This window comes from Lutjanus erythropterus, chromosome 13 (assembly GCF_056507025.1).
Source record: "Lutjanus erythropterus isolate fLutEry1 chromosome 13, fLutEry1.hap2, whole genome shotgun sequence".
NCBI lineage: Eukaryota > Metazoa > Chordata > Actinopteri > Lutjaniformes > Lutjanidae > Lutjanus > Lutjanus erythropterus.
Genome location: NC_139329.1, coordinates 25,575,507 through 25,593,534, shown reverse-complemented (window position 1 = coordinate 25,593,534; position 18,028 = coordinate 25,575,507). Strand labels below are relative to the sequence as shown.

Sequence of the window (18,028 nt, the reverse complement as noted above, 5' to 3'; positions counted from 1 at the left end):
TCAAGCAGCAGGAAGGGAGCAGCCAGGGGGGGAGTGTGACGTCCCCACGGGAGAGGCCTCGCATTAGGAACTTCCTCGTCTGTGTGTTTCTGGCACAGGTTAAATGGATCGCTCCCATTAGCGCGCTGAGAGGACAGCTCCATTATATGAAGGAGACTGTAACTTTGAATGTCACGGTGCAACAACCCCAGAGCACGCCTCGTCTCCCAGGGAGGCAGGGTGACAATAACCATCCATGATAATCATTCCCTGTCAGGCTTTAAGGAACCTGAAATTATGACGTACAGCCTGCCATGCGCCTCAGACTTCATTACAGCGCTGTCACTTTGAGTCGCCTGCGATGGCACGGTGCTCCACAGCCGGCTGCAGCACTGTGGCTGCCAAACCCCACACTCACTCTCCTCCTGTCTAAGTGGCATGTTTACAGGATGTGTGCCCCCCTGCAGATAGATGTGGTGGAGGTTAACCTCCAGTCGCCTGCACAGTGCCTGTCTTCCTCTATAGCTTAGGTAAAGTCTCATGAGAACATATGCTGAATTGTTTACCGTTGCAAAGGAAAATATGACTGATCAAAGGCCACACGGAGACAACTGTCCCTCCTTCCATTGTGACAAATAGTAGTGCTGAAATTATAACTCAGCTGCAACTTCATACAGACAACAGGCTTGCCTTTTAATTTAGATATCTATATCTCCTTTTACATTGGACAAAAACCCACCAACATTTGACTTTTGTCTTAAGTAGGAAAAGGTACATTCATTCCCATATCCGTAGCCGTCACAGGTTTTTATCAGCCCCATCTTCAATCAATAGTGATGGAAACATGACACCTGGGTGTATTTTTGCCCATTTCCCACGTAGGCCGTGAAGGCTCATCACTTCCGTCGGTAACTTCTTCAACTCTTTTGCTCCTTTTCCATCCATATGTGCTGCCTGGTTTGACTCATCAGCCCAGCACAGTGGAGTCTGGACCCGCTTGAAAGTGTATATTTATGACACGCTCATCTTTAGTCAAGCATCTGAATAGTGGATTAAGATTTTTATTTCATATAATTCTTCACAATAAAAGCCTCCCCTTATTTTGTTATTTAAATCCAATGTGCAACAAAACATTAAACCACAGAGATACAGTTAGAAGCTACAAAAGTACTAAGAGCTGAAAACAGAAGCCTTTAACAACATCTTTCTCTCTGCTCTCCTGCACACAGTTGAGCCTGAGATTTAGGCACTCTTTAGAAAAAGACAGACAGGCAAACATGTCTACTGGCAATGGAAAAGAGTCAATCTATTCTAGTAGGTTTGGTTGTATTTAAAGAACTTGCATATATGCACTTAATTTGGTGTAAAAATGATATACGATTACTTAATGGCCACAAAGCACATGGACATTTAAAAAAGGGGGATCCTCAAGTTGTAAGCATCTTTCTAGCAGCGTGTTTGTCAGCCAAGGAGAGCTTCACCTCCACACCGACCTCTGAACCTGCCATCCAGTGGAGAAGACATGAGCTGGCAGGCATTGCCAATGTCAGTGCCCAGAGCTAACTCCTTCTTTCTCACCGCCTGACTCATTCATTGGCTTTGTGGCCTCTTCTCCTTGCCACCTCCAATCACAGTGCTCTGAATGACACATAGAGGAAGAAGTGGGCCCACTAACCCGCCCCTCCCGCTTCCTCTAACCTGCATAGCAACAGGCCAAATGAGCCTTTGCTGTAAAAGACACCATTGATTTTCTCTCTGTACCTTAGAACATATTAATGAAGAGAATAATTTTCATATCATAAGGTGTTTCTGTTCATTTGGTTTCACTGACTTGATAACAAATCTTCTAGTGACACTGTGGGGAAGTCATTGAGTTGTTTCAGTAGTAAGTACATAAGGACACACTCGCATGCCACAAGTATCGGGTTGATGTGGCGCACATCTTTGTTGACTGCAGTGGGGGTGGGTATTGCATATTGACAGTTGATTGCAGTAACATGCAATAACAGGTAGCAAAATGGTCCAAAGAAAGAGAGGAGGAAGGCGACCGCTGGACTATTTAAACAATGCAGGTTTCAGAAAAAATAAACACTTTTTTCGTGAGGCAGTAAATGCATTCAACATATTTTTTTAGGCCCTAAGGAAACTAAACGAAAGTCCAGTAAACAAAGCTGTTTGTATACATGGGAAATTCCCCTGGGTACCTTTATAGCAAAAACCCCCTTTAAATAGAATTGACTTTGTGAAGCTTTTGAATTTACTGTAGCATGTTCACTAGAGGAGCAATAGAAGTTAACTTGGTATCAGAATTACACTTAAATAAAAAATAACAATTTAAAATAAAAAAAATAAAATAATAATAATTAAAAAAAATGTCAAATTTAAGTTTTTCTGTTTCTTAATTTTTGATGCATTGTCGTCTTATGAATATCTATAATGTGAAAATGTCCAATAAATATTGTAAATAGCATGTTGGCCTTAAGCTTATTATATAGGACATGATTATAGATTAAAAATGAATGAAAATCTGAGGTTTGGAAACATGAGCCTTCACAATGTCAGATGAATTGATCTTTGTCAAGAAAGTGTAGGAGCCAGTCACAGCTTGCAAATGTTATCAGTGTGGTCTGTGTGGCTAACCGTGGGTGAGAGCGTATACATACTGTACACATAAGGTCATGCAGACTGGTGTTTCTTTCACTTCCTCTGTTATAAACAACGTTGCTTTGCAAAAAAACATAAGTTTGATGTTCTATAGTCAGGTAGAGGCACATCTTATGAAGCAGACAAACACATTATCATTTTGAAATCTGTATGTTAGTTACATTTTATATGAAATAAAATTAGATTTCTTATGTTTTTATCAGCACACCACCCTTAAATAGTACGAGAATGACTGTTTAATGTGTCTGTAGAAGTAGCAGTGTAAGGTTTGAGAAAAATCCAGGAAAAAGTTGCTTATTTGCCATTTCCTTCTAATTCAGTTTCCACTAAGCGCACCAGCTATGTTCCTTACATGGTCTAAAAAGTTGTCCTACCCATCAAAACAAAGAGCCAGTTAACTGCTTAATACAGGCTTTTACAGCTTCCTTGTGTTGCAGCACCTTGACACCGCCACTCTTTAATGGACCATCAGCTCTCGCTGGCTTCCATGCCGTATGATTGAAGTGTAGAATTAAGACTGGATTACTGTTTATTTTCTTCTTGCGTAATGTCACAGTTGGACAGAACAGAAGCTTTTTGGCCCTGAGCACTGGAACAATTCAAGAGCTCCATCACAGACTGCTGGCCCCTAGGTGACTGTTCTCCCTCTTTCTGCTCAGTGGAGTTGATATCAGTTATGTGTTTCTGTGTGTATGTCTATAGGAGGCTGAAGGGCTTATTTGTTTTCCCCCTCGTTGCTCTTTGACTCGTTTCCCCTCAAACGTGTCTGAAACATTGTTATCTCCGGCCAGACGCCTTTTTCACAGAGAGTTATTGAATCATGTCAGCTCGCCGTCCCCCGAGTTTCAAATGCAAGCTGTAGAAAAATTAGCCATTGCTTCCGCATGACAAGTGGGATCTATTAGTGTGCTATCGCCCTGCAAAGCATGAGCATCCAGCGGGCCGCTGGGGACCGTGGCTGGCTGTGCGCTCGTCCGCGTCAGGCTCCTGGGGCATTAGAGCAATGTTGCAGACAGGAGGAGCAGCCGGAGCAGCGACAAGAACCGAAGTGGCTCATTCGATGAGTTGACACCCGAAGGGTTGAGGAAGGCCAGCTCCACCTCAGCCTCAGACAGGTTTGACTCACGCTGGTCAGATGGGCAACTTGATGATTTGATGAGCAGTTTGGAACTACACATATCAGTGCTCGTATCTCATCTGTAGTTTATCAAATCTTTCTGACCCTCTCAGTGCTCATTTAATTACAGCGTTATTGGATCATACCTACATATATACTAATACCAGTTTTGGAAAAGACCTCTGATACTGCCTTAAATTACGCAAGTCTACACACCATGTAATGCATTAGCTCGAAAACAGGACCCTGCAACTTCCCAACAGGGTTTCATACGCTAAATTTTATGGCCAGTGGAGGACAGAAAAAACAGCTTTACCGCAACATCAGATTGTGTTGCAAAGTCTTAGTTATTGTAACCAGCTTGTGGCAAACAGAAGAGTCTCTGGAGTCTGTGTCAGGAGGAGGAATAATTTGCTGGACTGTATACTTCCCTGTTGGATTTTCTCCAGGGGTTGCTGGTATTTTAGAGGAGCAAAGGCTGACACTGCAACCTGACTGACTAAGTTACTGACCAACTGACTGACCACTGGTACCTTGACTGCCCAGTGTATATGTTGTACATCATCTCTGTTAGTGATCCGCAAATACAGATGCTGTTATTCAGTTGTTATTTCTTAATTTGCTTTGTTTTTGTGTCTATTGTAAAACCCAGAGTGTACATTTAAAATGTACGGAAGGCTGCTTATAAATAATTACTATCCACATAGCCACAACAATAGCCCCTAAAGTTAGTAAAGGTGTGCAACAGGGGTCCATTTTGGTCCTCTTTCATTCTCACAAAGTATGTTGTATACTCTGTACCGCTCTACACTGTAATGCACATTTTGACAGTACCAATTCATATGGCACCCTTTATCTGATAATTCTTTTAAGTTAATACATCTATTATCAATCACTATCATGAAGAATGGAAATCATAAAAGGTGGATGCTATTTTTAAGATCACTGATTTGCATCGTACCCAGAGGTGGTACAAAGAGTCCCCTTTACATTGTTGAAAACTTGAAGACATTATTCTTAGATCTTTTAATTGTTACATTAAATTGTTTTTCCTCATATCCTGACTTAATTGGTGCCATGTAAGTTAATTTGTGATTGTTTTTGTGCACAGACTCTCTTGAAAAAGAGGTCCTGATCTCGATGAGACTACCTGTTTAAATAAAGGATTAACTAACTCACGTTGAGGTCAAAGTGCCCCCATCCCGCTCGGGGCCACAGGCTGAATCATTTGCTCGGGTCCAATCAGTGTAGCTGCTCAACACATTAGCATTCCAAATGTTGTTTGTTTTAGTATAATTTTTCACTCATTGCCTGCAGAGGATAGAGTTTCAGCCACCTCCATGTTGATGTAGCATGACCGCGGGTCATACACCAGCATACACACATAATTGCCCTGGGCCTGCCACGTCAGTGACCTTGGACAGTGACAGTCTGTTGGACCACAGGGTCTACCTCTTCATCGCCGTGATCACTATCAGCTAGCTACTGTATTAAACTCTGGTTTGTGATTGGTATTTTGCAGTGTTTTTTATATACTGTTTCATGGCTTATTTGTTTTCTCTTGCAGGTATCTCAGTAACAAAGAAGACACATACCTGTGAGTACAAAGACTTCTTTTATTACTTTGTTTTTCATTTTTGTTTCTGTTGCACTACAATTGTCATTTATTTCTAAGACGAATTTTACACTGACTTAATTTGGAAAAAACAATTTCTCCATGCTTCACACACAGTAGAGATGATAAGATCGTGTTTCCATCTATGTTGACTCTTCTTTCATCAGTGCCTATATACATATTGTTGCCTGTATTGTAATAAATCAATACCTTCAATTAGATCTGTGCCATCCAATCTCACTACTTCGTATTTCTCCATCCAGGGGAGAATGTGATGATAACCCCAGAGAGGAAATTAAAATGCTATGCAGTCTTATGACTGTTTGATAATCAGGCACGGTTGAAGCAGACAGTGTGCTGAAGCACTCCTTTGTTTTCTGCAAGGCCTTGCAGCTGAGCAACGCGGATGTGGTGTTGTGCGGTGGTTTGTAACCTCTGAGGCTGCATTAACTACCAAGAGTTTGTATTCTTCAAGTACAGATTGTATCACTGAAATTGAAAGATACAGACACAGTATGTGACACATGTCTCACATGTGAGATGCAAGAATTCTTTGTGCACTACAACAGCAGCACACAGGCTTTGCCTTTTACAACCACCACCGCCTTTTCAATTTCAGTCTGCTCATGAAGAATTGATGAACAGTCAAACCTGTAGAAATCAATGATTTCCAAGAGATTTGTACTCTATTTTGACACGTGTGAAGTGCAATCGAAAAGGCATGTAAAAACGCTTTTGTGTTGTGTACTGCAGTGTGTCTGCGTGTGTGTGTACATCTATCTATGCGTGTGTGTTCATACCCCACTGTGTGAATGGAAGAAACTAGCCCTGAAGGCTATCCTTTTGCTCTGATCACTCTGATGAAACTTGTGGAGAGGGACGGCCAGAGGGCTTTTCTGTTCGAGCGGTCGGAGTGCTTCAGATTGTGAGAGGCTGCACATCTCGCCCTGTAAAACACCCTGGCTCTGTCTTACATCAGACAGCGGGGCAAAGGATATGATCTTCTATGCTCGACAGCTCTACCTTACTCAAACAGCCCCGTCAAAACAGCAGCATGATTGTGTGTTAAGCTATTAGCTTGTCTGGAGGGGCTATGGTAGTTTTTTTTTTTTCTCCTGATGTGTGTGTGTGTGTGTGTGTGTGTTTGTGTCAGGATATCTTCAAGGTAGAACAGAAACGCTTTGACCCACCATCCACCGCCCCACTATCTTAATTAGTGCGGCGCTAAGCACCTCTACACCGGAAGGGGGCTCAAATCAAAGAGCATGATTTAAGAGTCTTGGGTTCAAAGCCCTGGGCAGAGACTGGACTACGCTGTCTCATTTCAGTGAGAAATATTCAAATCTTGTCCATGTGAGGAAATCAAAGTAAAGCCCCTTAACAAGTAGTTGATTGCTGTGCCTCACAGACAGGAAGCGGCTGTAGGACCTTGTCAGAGCTGTGTGCACAAGAAGACATTCAAGGACCAGTTAATGGTCATTGAGAGCGTGGAGAGAAGGTCTTTTTCAGAGAAGCCTGGTGATTATATGGCTGCTGGAGTAATAATGAGGGAGATCTCTCTGCCCTACATGGTTATAGTCAGGCTGTAGATCTATTTCTGTTCTCTGAGTGAAAACATTGGCTTCCCCGCTACACCAGTCCGCACCACCGCTCGTAATGTGAGCTTGGCACTCTTGCTTGTATGTGCGTGTGTGTGTATGTGTGTGTGCAAGCGTGTGTGTTTAGGAGGTCTTCCCAGTCCAACCCGGACCACAGGGATGGGCCGTGTCTCTGACTAACTCCCCACTCTGCCTGAGTGATCAAACTGCTGGAAGCTCCCTGCCATGCCTGTCCCCTCATCAATATAAATTACAGGGGCAGCTGTTCACTGGCACACTCCTCTCCTCTCCTCTCCTCTCCTCTCCTCTCCTCTCCTCTCCTCTCCTCTCCTCTCCTCTCCTCTGGTCTTCTCTTCCATCTTTCTTTCCTCCACTTCCCTCTTCCTCTCCCCACCTGACTGGACTAATCATTGAGCCATCATAAGGTGAAGTATTCTAGATGAAAACAGATACTTATATCATTGCACCCATGGCGGTGATGTCCTCTTCCCATTTTGGTTCTTATAAGGACTCATGGTATGCACTTATGCACTGTAAAAAAAAAAAAAAAAAAAAGACAACAAAACAAAACAAAAAAGCTATAAAAAAAATCTTGAGAAAATCCATAATTTCAAGGCAAATGCATTCAGTAGATTTTGAGTTTTGAATCCAACTCACTCTTGAGTTATGAAATAAATTAAACAAAGTTTTTCTGACATATAATCTTTAGAATCTATTTAATTTACTTTAGATAAACTAGAATCTTTGAGTTTAATCCCCCCCCCCCCCCCCCAATTTTTTGTTTCAAAAATTGCACACAGTTTTTGGGGTTTCTAAAACACAAAGATATAAGTTTATCTAAAGAAGAAACTTGGTTACTTGGTTAAACTTTCTCAAAATGTGAGATTTGATTTGGGCTCAAAACACAAAAATCTTTTCAAGTAAGTTGCCTTGAAATTCTGCATTTACTTAACTTTTTTGTTTTTATAGTGTGTAGATTTTCTGAGGCAGCACCCTCTCCTCTCTTCTCTCTTCATTCCCCCATCAGGGGCGGCCCCACGCCAACAATTTCTTGTACCACAAGGCTGTTATTCTCAACAAGAAGTCAGCTGTGGTTTTCCTGTACATTTCCCTGACAGCTTTACATTATTCTCTGTCATGTGGACTTTTAGTAGCAGCTGGTGTGTCCGTAAAAAACTGCCTGTTTTCAAAAAGGAGATGACAGAAAAAAAGATCAGGGGTTTAAGTTTTTCTTATTTCAGTGGTGGACGCCAGATACACGCCGTCACCTTCTCCTGCCTCGTCACGGCTGCTGTGTTGCTGCTGTGAGATGAGTTTCTGTTTGGACCTGTTGAGAGAGATGGTGTGGAGCGGAGGATCAGATGCAGCAGCTGATTACACTGAGATTAGACGTCTCACCTCTAATCTACCATCAGCAGTCTGGGGCTCTGTCTCACAGCTCAAATAGCAGAGAGCTAGCTAATACACACACAGACTCTCACAGGTCGTGTAGCCAGGATGCTCTTCCTCGAACAGAGCAGATCTCCTGATTACCCAGAGCTAATGCTGTCTCTTTCTTGGAGCTGTAGATGTTCAGTGAAAAAAACTGACAAACCATATTAACTATGGTTGTAGGTGGAATCCCTATTTATTGTATAATTTCTTATGACTCATAAACAGACACTAACTCATTTGGCGAAGAGCTGACATTAATTTTAAGTCAAATAAATGTGAAATGCGTGACAAAAAAGAAACAGTTTTTCTGGTCCAGAATAAAAATTTTAAAGTATGTTTCCTTAATCTCTGATTACATATAATGGCCATTTTATGATTTAGTACAGTAAAAAATATTACATATTTCTCCTTTAAGTTGTATATATTTTTAAAAGTTTGCTCTGTAAAAGATCAAAGACCAAAGACCAAAGATACAAGACAAAATTGACACTATGCTAATATGTCCTAAAAACAGAAACACACATATATATATATATATATATATATTCATATATATATATATATATATATTACATTAAAATCTTTACAATAAGACTGCTCTCATAAATTATGTTATCAGTTAGGTTTCAAATGACCAAATCCATAAACTAAGGTTTTGGCGGTATTGTTTTACGTGACGTTTTCAGCATGCATTCATTGTACACTTTACAATAAGGCTCTCTTTAGTCGATTACAAATGGTAGTAAGTCGTTAATAAATGGTGATGGTCGTATACGTAAGCAACCTTGAGGGTGATTCAAGACCCCTCCACTTGTTGTCGTGCTCCTGAATCACCCTGTCAAGGTTTATTTGCCATAAAGACCTGCTCATTGTACATTATCCTGCTTAGTGCACTAAAAAAATCAACAATTTGACACAAAATATTGGGTTTAGAAATGATTTTATTGATTTAAAAAAATATTTTATTCCTCTTCCTGTGATCAGAACTGCATCCATGTCAGTGATCTGTTTGTAATAGCAACAGTCTGCTATTCAGAAAAAAACAGACCAATCAGAATTGAATATTTCACAAAGCCATGTAATAATTGAGGGAAAGGCCCCCTTTTTCCATTTATAAATGGTAGTGAATGGTAAGATTAATAAGCAGTAAGTAGTAACTGGGTCTTGGATAGTGAGCCCACGTCAATGTTTGAAAACTGTTATAACTGGTTAATAATTGTTTTTTAATAATTTCTTTACAACCAAATTATAAACCATTTATTAATTCTTTGTAAGACTGGCCTTATTGTAAAGTGGTGCCATAAAATCCAATGCAGCAGCACCAAAAAAACATGTACTCAAAAATCACAGAAGAGCTGAATTTGCAGTCAAACAAAAGTTAACAAAAGCTGAAGAATTGAAGCATCACAAAGGCACAATTCTATGTGCCAAATACAATAATAATGCACTATTCATGCATTGTTATTGTATTTGATTTCATTATATTTCACGGGTGTTTGTGTTATTCTGCCAGCCCCCCTGTGTTAATGTGCACTATATGTAGTGTGTGTCTGGGTTTAGATTCGGAATCAAGTGGCCAGAGGGAGGCAGTAGTACAAATGTAACTCCAGGAAAAAGAGAAAAGGAGACAGACGAGGCTTCCTCTCCTCAGTCTTACAGATGTGCTGCAGAGAGTCCCAGTTTTTTCACTCTATATTTATCTCCATTGTGGCGACAGACTCCTTACACTGATTGAGAAACATGGCCTTGCTCCTGCATCTTCATTTATTTGCTAGCAGCTTGTATTGAGTTTCTCTCGTCAAGAGATGTGCACTCACATAGTAATAGTACAGCCAATCTGTTTTAAAAGAACCAGATGATTTAGATTCCTCTGCACTGCCGTAGAAAAACACAGTGCAGAGTTACAATAAAATTAGTCATCAGTCACTGAGACTCACTCAAAGTTATAAAGCTGAGATGGTAGATTTCATGTCTTTGTGCATGTGAAATCTCTCTCATAAAAGTAGTCTGGTGCATGTTTGGAAAAATATGCTAACAGCGTTATTAATCCCAATAATGCTCTCTGTGTTCACACGGCACAATGACAGCTTTCACGCATGTAAAGCGTCTGCTTTACCTCCAGATGACATGGCTGATCCCACTTGGAATTCTGAGTTGTAGAACGCTAATGCATTGGCTGTGTGAGTCGAAGTATTTTCAGTTAATCAAACATGAGATTTATGGTCCTTAATAGGGCTGTACATTGCCAATTTAGGAGAATAATATGTCCCAGTTGCTGTCTAATTTTGCTTGGCAACAGGCGCACTCCTGTGGAATCGCCCGGGGCAGTGTGAGTTGTCTCTGCATAGCTCAGTGTTCCATGCTCAGTGGTTGTTTGAAGGTATTTCATCACATTGTTGCCTTGATTCAGCTCTGTGGGGATTTGTTAGTTGCACTCATGTGGGAAGTGCATCCAGTACATTGTTAAGCTAGGGCTGATAATGAAGATCAGCCAGCCAGAGTCCCCTGAGCTACGCGCCGAGAGATAGTCTGGTGAGACGCGCAGCACAGACATAGCAGAGCAGGACGAGCACACACAGCAATACACACAGACGCAGAGGAATCATCAGCACAAAGCATACAACACTGAACTGTGCTGGAGTGTATTAGAGGAAGACACACAATACAGTAAGCACATACAGTACATTAGATTATTATCAAATGTGTTAGACGCCGTTGTTCTTACTAAACATTGTTACAAGTTTGTCAGATTGGTATTATTATGTTTAAACGTTTGTTGAGCAATATTGCAATCATTTTAAGTTGGTGCCTTTTTGTCACAATTGAAATTGACAATGCAGGGCCCCACTAAGCACAGCCGCTTTTTTCTGTGGAAAGTTATTTGATTCTCAGCGTGGTACGAGAATTCGTTGTTTCCTCCTCTCCCAGAGCAACATTGAACGCTTAAATTGACACAATCTTTTTCTCCCTCTGTACTGTAGGTTATGTTTCATCTTACTCTATTTGTTTGTTGCACAAAAAAAAGTATTTTCTTTTTGGACATTTTGCTTTAATCTATAATAGACGGCTATTTTTTTTTTCTGAAATAGGTCAGTGTAATCACAACAGTGAGGGATGGACAGTCACTGTAAAAGGGAAATCAATAGAGCTATCTATTTGTCGTAAACCAGGCCAGCATGATTTTTCTCCATTTTTCCTCCGCTGCCATACTTTTTCCTCTCCCAACACAATATGGCAGGCCTTCATTTTTCAGTAAAAGCATTATGTCTGCCATTTTGTAAAATTGCAAATGGCCTTTGTACACTTTCTTTGCATACGTTTCTGTGGGTAGGGACGCTTCTTTTTATCACCTCCTGGGGGCCCGGGGTGTTTTATAAGGAGGAGAGTGGTGAGGGGAACCGTAGGGGTGCACTGTAGCTTTTTTGTGGGGGTGCTCAGCTTTTGTTGCCTCTTAATCTGGTTCTTCTCTTGGCGCTGGCCCTTTCAGAAAATTTGAGCCGGAGTGGAGAGAGGCCTCGTCAGCTTTTCCTCACCCCTTTCTCTTTTGTGTCTCACCCAAAAACTGAAAGGCCCCTGTCTTGAAGTGTTGTCAGACCAGAAAACAAGAGTAAGTGACATGTGACAAGGACACAATGCTTGGACGGGCCAGCCAAAGTAAGTGGCCCCATCTGCTGCTGGCGATTTTTCTCTTCTGCCGGCTGTCTGCCACCTCAGGTGAGAGGGGCCAGGGAGCGAGGAGCTGCGCTGAGATGGTGGCGTCTGCCAGGCAAGGCAGTTGGCGTGGCTGGGAGGGCACGGCCAGCCCTCACGCAAGCTCGCCGCGGCGCGCAGTCAGCCAGCCTTTGCACAAGCGCAGGTTATCCGTCACTCATCAGGTTTCCGATGCCTCATCACTTTCCCATGGTGTACACGCATTCAGCGCAGGACAAGAGTGTCAGCATGTAATGAAAGGTTTGATTCATGGAGGGCGACAGAGGCGGAGGTCATGGAGCTCCTCCAGATATGATCCTGACTGATGCTGATGGGAGAGCTTTAAGATCAGGACATAATTAAATGTCCTTGTGCTGTTTCTCAATCGGAGCCGTACATGTACAGTACATGCCATTTCTGGCCCCCTCTCCCCTTCTCCAGCCAGCAACATGATGTCAAAAGTATAATTTAATCTGTCCCACAAAATTATTTTAGTTAATCATGTTTTTCTAGTTGTCTCATACCAATTTAAACTACCCTTCAGTTGAATTTAATTGAAATACAAACATAATTTTATCTAAAATAAAAGTATTGTAGGCCTATGTATGTATTTCTGAAGGATTACATGTTGAAATTCAATGATAATCTAGTCTAGAAAAGAATAGCTTGTTCAACAGTATTTCTCTTTCAGCAAATACAGCGGCAAAGCAGATTAGCAAGTAGTTGAAGTGACAGAAGAATTTCTGAGTTTGTGTCCAGTGCTAACTGATGTACAGTACTGTGAAAAAGTTTTAGGCAGGTGTGAAGAAATGCTGTAAAGTAAGAATGCTTTCAAAACTATAAAATGTAATTGTTTATTTTCATCAATTTACAAAATGCAAAGTGAGCGAACGAAAAAAAAAAAATCTAAATCAAATTAATATTTGACCACCCTTTTCCTCAAAACGGCATCAATTCTTCTAGGTACACTTGCACACAGTTTTTGAAGGAACTCAGCAGGTAGGTTGTTCCAAACATCTCGGAGAACAAATCACAGATCTTCTGTGGATGTAGGCTTCCTCAGATCCTCCTGTCTCTTCATGTAATCCCAGACAGACTCGATGATGTTGAGCTCAGGGCTCTGTGGGGGCCATACCATCACTTCCAGGACTCCTTGTTCTTCTTTACACTGAAGATAGTTCCTAATGACATTGGCTGTATGTTTGGCGGTTGTCATCCTGCTGCAGAATAAATTTGGGGCCAATCAGACGCCTCCCTGATGGTAATGCATGATGGATAAGTATCTGCCTGTTTTTCTCAGCGCTGAGAACACTATTAATCCTGACCAAATCCCCAACTCCATTTGCAGAAATGCAACCCCAACTTGCAAGGAACCTCCACCATGTTTCACTGCTGCCTGCAGACTCATTATTGTACCATTATTGTAAAGCATTCTTACTTTACAGCATTTCTTCACACCTGCTTAAAACTTTTGCACAGTACTGTATATAAAAAAATACAGAAATCGCTGTTTTGCATTTTTTTGCTAAAGGAGAAATCTGTAATATATTTACCGTAATAAATCATAAAATGACCATGATATATCATCAGAGATCAAAGAAACATGTTAATGTACTCGCCTCTCTGACCACAAAGCTGCAGTGTCCCCCCTTTTAAATTTCTGTTCTGGGCTGGAAGAAATGTTTTTGTTTGCCGTTTTCACATTAATTAGAGTTAAAATTAATGCTGAATGAGTTAGTGTCTGTTTATGAGTCGTTGATGTTAAGAATGGTTAAATTGAGCAGTATGTTAATGGAGTGTGGCAGACAGTGAGACAGGCAGCCACTTCACTCATTGTGCAGAGTGTGTTGCAACCCATTTAATATACAGTCTATGTCTCTAACTCGCTATTTGGACTGTAATACTCACTTTATCATCTGCATTTTTTACATATTGTCATTTAAGTATGACGAAAATATATTAGTAACGTAAACACAAAAGTAAATTTTCTTGCAGCCATCAGTGCCCCCAAGCCAATTTGAGCCCTCTGACGCTGATGGTCCTGTTGTCCTCAGAGCGCATCATTCTGACCAGCATGTATCTGATGAACTGCTCGTCTTCACTGATCACTGAAGTGTACTTTGAGGCGTATTATACTAAAGCAGAGCAGAAGGAAAAAAAAATCTATTGTCAGAAATATTCAATTATGGATTTTTTAGGATATGAAAATTCTGATGCAACATCATGCATGAATAAAGGCGGGTAAAATTAACATATATAATTCAATTCCTGAATTATTCACAAGAATGTTGTTGAATAAACCATGCAACCAGTAAAATGTCCCGTATAATAAAACTCTTCTCTTCTTGTAGGCACCATTTCAAGATCAATAATAATCGTCATGGAGTGCATCAAAAGAAAAAAAAATATGTTGGGACAAAACACAACAAACTAAACTGTTTGCATAGTGAGCATCAGATGTTTATTGAAACTCAATTAGATAAATTTGAAGTGAGGATCACATGTTTCTGACAAATAATGTCATTCTGCTCAAGAACTAAAGTGAGAAAAAAAAGTTACATCTGCAGAGAAGAAAGCAGAAGTGCTCACAAAAGCTCTCGGTGATATTATACATTGACATTTGTGCTGATCGCATTGTGCACATTTTGTTGAATCTGCTTTATTAGAGAAATGCTGTTTTTTTTTTCACCATTGCTATTAATTTGTGTTTCTGTGGGTGTGCAGCATGAGAACAGAGAGATGTGGTTAACCCATTGTGAAGTTAGCCGTCATCATTAAGATTCTACAGATAACAGGCATGCGGATTTCTGCTGCTCAGCATTATAGGATCCCAGACATCAAAGGCAGGTTTTCATTCTACTGTGTCTGCGGCAGGGGTAAGAAAAAGAGAAAAAAAAACAGGAAGGGAGATATGGAGTCAGGAAAATAAGGCAGATTGGGAGAAGAGAGGGAGAGGATGTATACGTACCTGCGCCAGTCAGGTGACACGACGCTCTATAATGTGTTTGCTGCCACGGAGGGTCCCTCCTGCATAGTTAGCTCCCTGCTAAATTGGCGTCTTCTCTGATTAAGTGGCACAGTCCTTAATAAGACCGTGGCTGACTGCAGGTTGGTTCACTTTAAAGATCAAGTTCATTTCTCACCACGGTCATTAAAGTGCAGCTCTGCCTAATTCAAATCAATTCGCTTAGTTTTTTTTTTTTTTCCTCCTCTCACACGTGTAACAACACTGTCAGCTCGTACATTCATTGTAGCCTCGTTTTTATATTTAATCAGTCAGAGGTTCAGAGAGATGGCATTATGTGTATCTGTTCGACCAACAAAATTATCTGTCTCTGTGTGCGTATTCAGAGAGAAGACCAGAAGTAAGATGATAAATCACTTTTAATCTGGAAAATATTTTGTTTTCTAATCTAATATTCGCTGGCAATGCATTTGTTGTGCCTACAAAGTATCAGAATTGTTTAATACTGGCAAATAATTAATTATGAAATATATTTCACACATACTGTCCTTTTCATCAACTCTTTCTCTATGACTATGAATCGATTGTTAAATTAACCACCAACTATTTTGATAATTGGTTAATTGGTGTGAGTAATTTTTTAAGAAAAAAAAAAGAAAAATTCTCTGATTCCAGCTTCTTAAATGTGAATATTCTCTGTTTTATTTGCTCCTCTATCACAGTAAATTGAATAGCTTTGTGTTGGGAGTAGAGCTGCAAATTTTCCTTAGCTGATAGTTGGACATGTTAACAATCAATTAATCATTAATAAATAATAAGCGACAAAACTCGTCTTTCTTTGTTTAACTTTTATTTCATGGACAGCACCAAACACTTCTAGTGGGTCATAGGTGAGGATTGAGGGGGGGTGTTTTTGTTTTGAGTCTATACATTGTTTTTTAAGGAATATCCTGCAGAGTATACCTTCAATGTTTTAATACAGGCAGTGATACTAGATATCTCCGACCTCGTGCGTGCTGTTTCTCTGCGGTACAGAAATGTCACTCAACCCAGAACTGAAATCCGGGCAGCAGTTAGGTTTCCTCAAAAATGGATTTGGCTAAATATTTTTTTTTTTTTAGAGAACAGGGTGGTTGTTTTTATACCATATACTTGAAAGATGAATGTGAATACATCAATCTGAATGGCAGATTAGTTATGTGAAACATTCATTTATGAATAACAAAAACAAACAGAATAGTAAAATGAGGCTCTCGCTCAGAAAGGCTGCTCTTGTCCATCTGTCCTCATTCAACAAATGATTCTAAACAGCATCAAACGGGGTGCAATTACCTGAGAGCTCCAGAGGAGTGGTACACAAAACATACATTACTGACTGATACATTTTTAATCTGTTCTTAAATCTTAATGGCAATTAATCGATTAATGATCAATCATTAAAATTCCTTGTTGGGGTCAAAACGAGATATTTGAGGATGTCATCTTGTGCTTTGTGAAACACTGATCGACATTTTCTGACATTTTATAGATCAGACAACTTATCGATTAATTGAGAAAGTAATTCACAGATTAATTGACAATAAAAATAATCATTGCAGCCCTAGTCTGAAGCCCAATGATTTACAAATGAAACGATTCTGTTTTCACTGGAAATACAAACTCTACAGTAAAGAAATACAGGTATACAAAAAAGTTCTTCAGCTGAGGGGAATAATCTTGGTGGATTAGATAAGTGATTGATTAAAGTAGATGCAACTATGCCGAGGTAATCATGCAGCTGACTTTTTCCAAATAATACTAAGCAACTTCGGATAGATCTGTGCTTTCCCAAACAGGGTATTCGGATTCAGGTGCACCCCTATAATCAATGCAAAGGTTCTGTCATTATTATTCTTCTTTGCACAGATCTTGTAATACTATTTCCGGTCGTGTTACACAGATATTACAATGAAGTTCCCCTTTAATTCAGATTACATTCTCTTTCAGCGTGGTGCCATTATGTTTTTGCCATTACATCAGAATGAGCTGTTCTACAGTGAGAGTATTGAATGTACAAGAGAGAGAAATATGCTGTTCTCCAGTATTGTGCTGGATTACAGAATCAAGGTCGACTCACAAGACACAGAGCAGCATTATCCCTTAATCCTGTGTTTTGGTTTCAAATAGCCTTTTTACACCTAATCTTCACAAGTAAAATGACAAACATGAATACTGAGGTAGGTATTTAAATGTGCATTACCTGCAATGTTAAGGTCAAAGGCTTATGCTGACTTAAAGTGGCTCTATATTTTGTGAAAGAACAGACGATCATGTGTTGTGCGCCACTTATTTTGTTGCGGCTGTATTACAGAAGACTAGGGAGTCTTGTGATGAAATTCCCTCAGGCAGTTTCAGATGTATAAGTCTGGGAACTTTTCATCCAAACTATGAATCATTTCTTGTTTGTTTTTCTATTTTTTTTCCCCTTTGCTTTCACACTCTGTAATGTTTTGAATGAGGATACTATCCCCCCCTTCCCTCGCTATAACCTGCTGTAGTCGGGCACTGTGAGGACAAGCTTCACTGAGTCAACAGATATACACCCGTTCCAGCACCGAGGCAGTGTCTCCCCTTGACCAGGCTGGTCTCAGTGTGTCCGTCAGGCTCAGCTGTGGCAGAGCTGGAGGAAACTTAAAGGTGCTGTGAAAGACTAAAAGTGGGCCAGCCGCTGCTGCCTCCTGTTGACCTACCTTGTTCAGAGGGTCCAGGTACAGACTGATGACAGGACTCCTCCTCAGCGGACCACATTACTAATGTGTGAGGGTGCAAGAGGAGCACACCCAGTGATGAATCACTCCCCTGCACCCATGGCATCCTCATAAGTCAAGAGTAAAAGTGTTGAGAGTGCGCTCAGTAAAAAGAGCTCCTTCGTCCCGTCCACCACAGAGAAACTCCATCCAGGCCTGGTGGAAGAGGGGAAGGGGGAA

General features: G+C 40.6%; 1 protein-coding gene across 1 annotated transcript in view; it reads left to right on the top strand.

Moving 5' to 3' along the window:
- The window catches only part of roraa (RAR-related orphan receptor A, paralog a), a 245,393-nt gene that overhangs the window by 162,151 nt on the left and 65,214 nt on the right, over positions 1-18,028 (top strand). Inside the window, exon 2 of the mRNA XM_084733413.1 lies at positions 5,328-5,357. Coding sequence (XP_084589539.1) covers positions 5,328-5,357 — 30 coding nt within the window. The remainder of the gene's footprint in view (positions 1-5,327; positions 5,358-18,028) is intronic.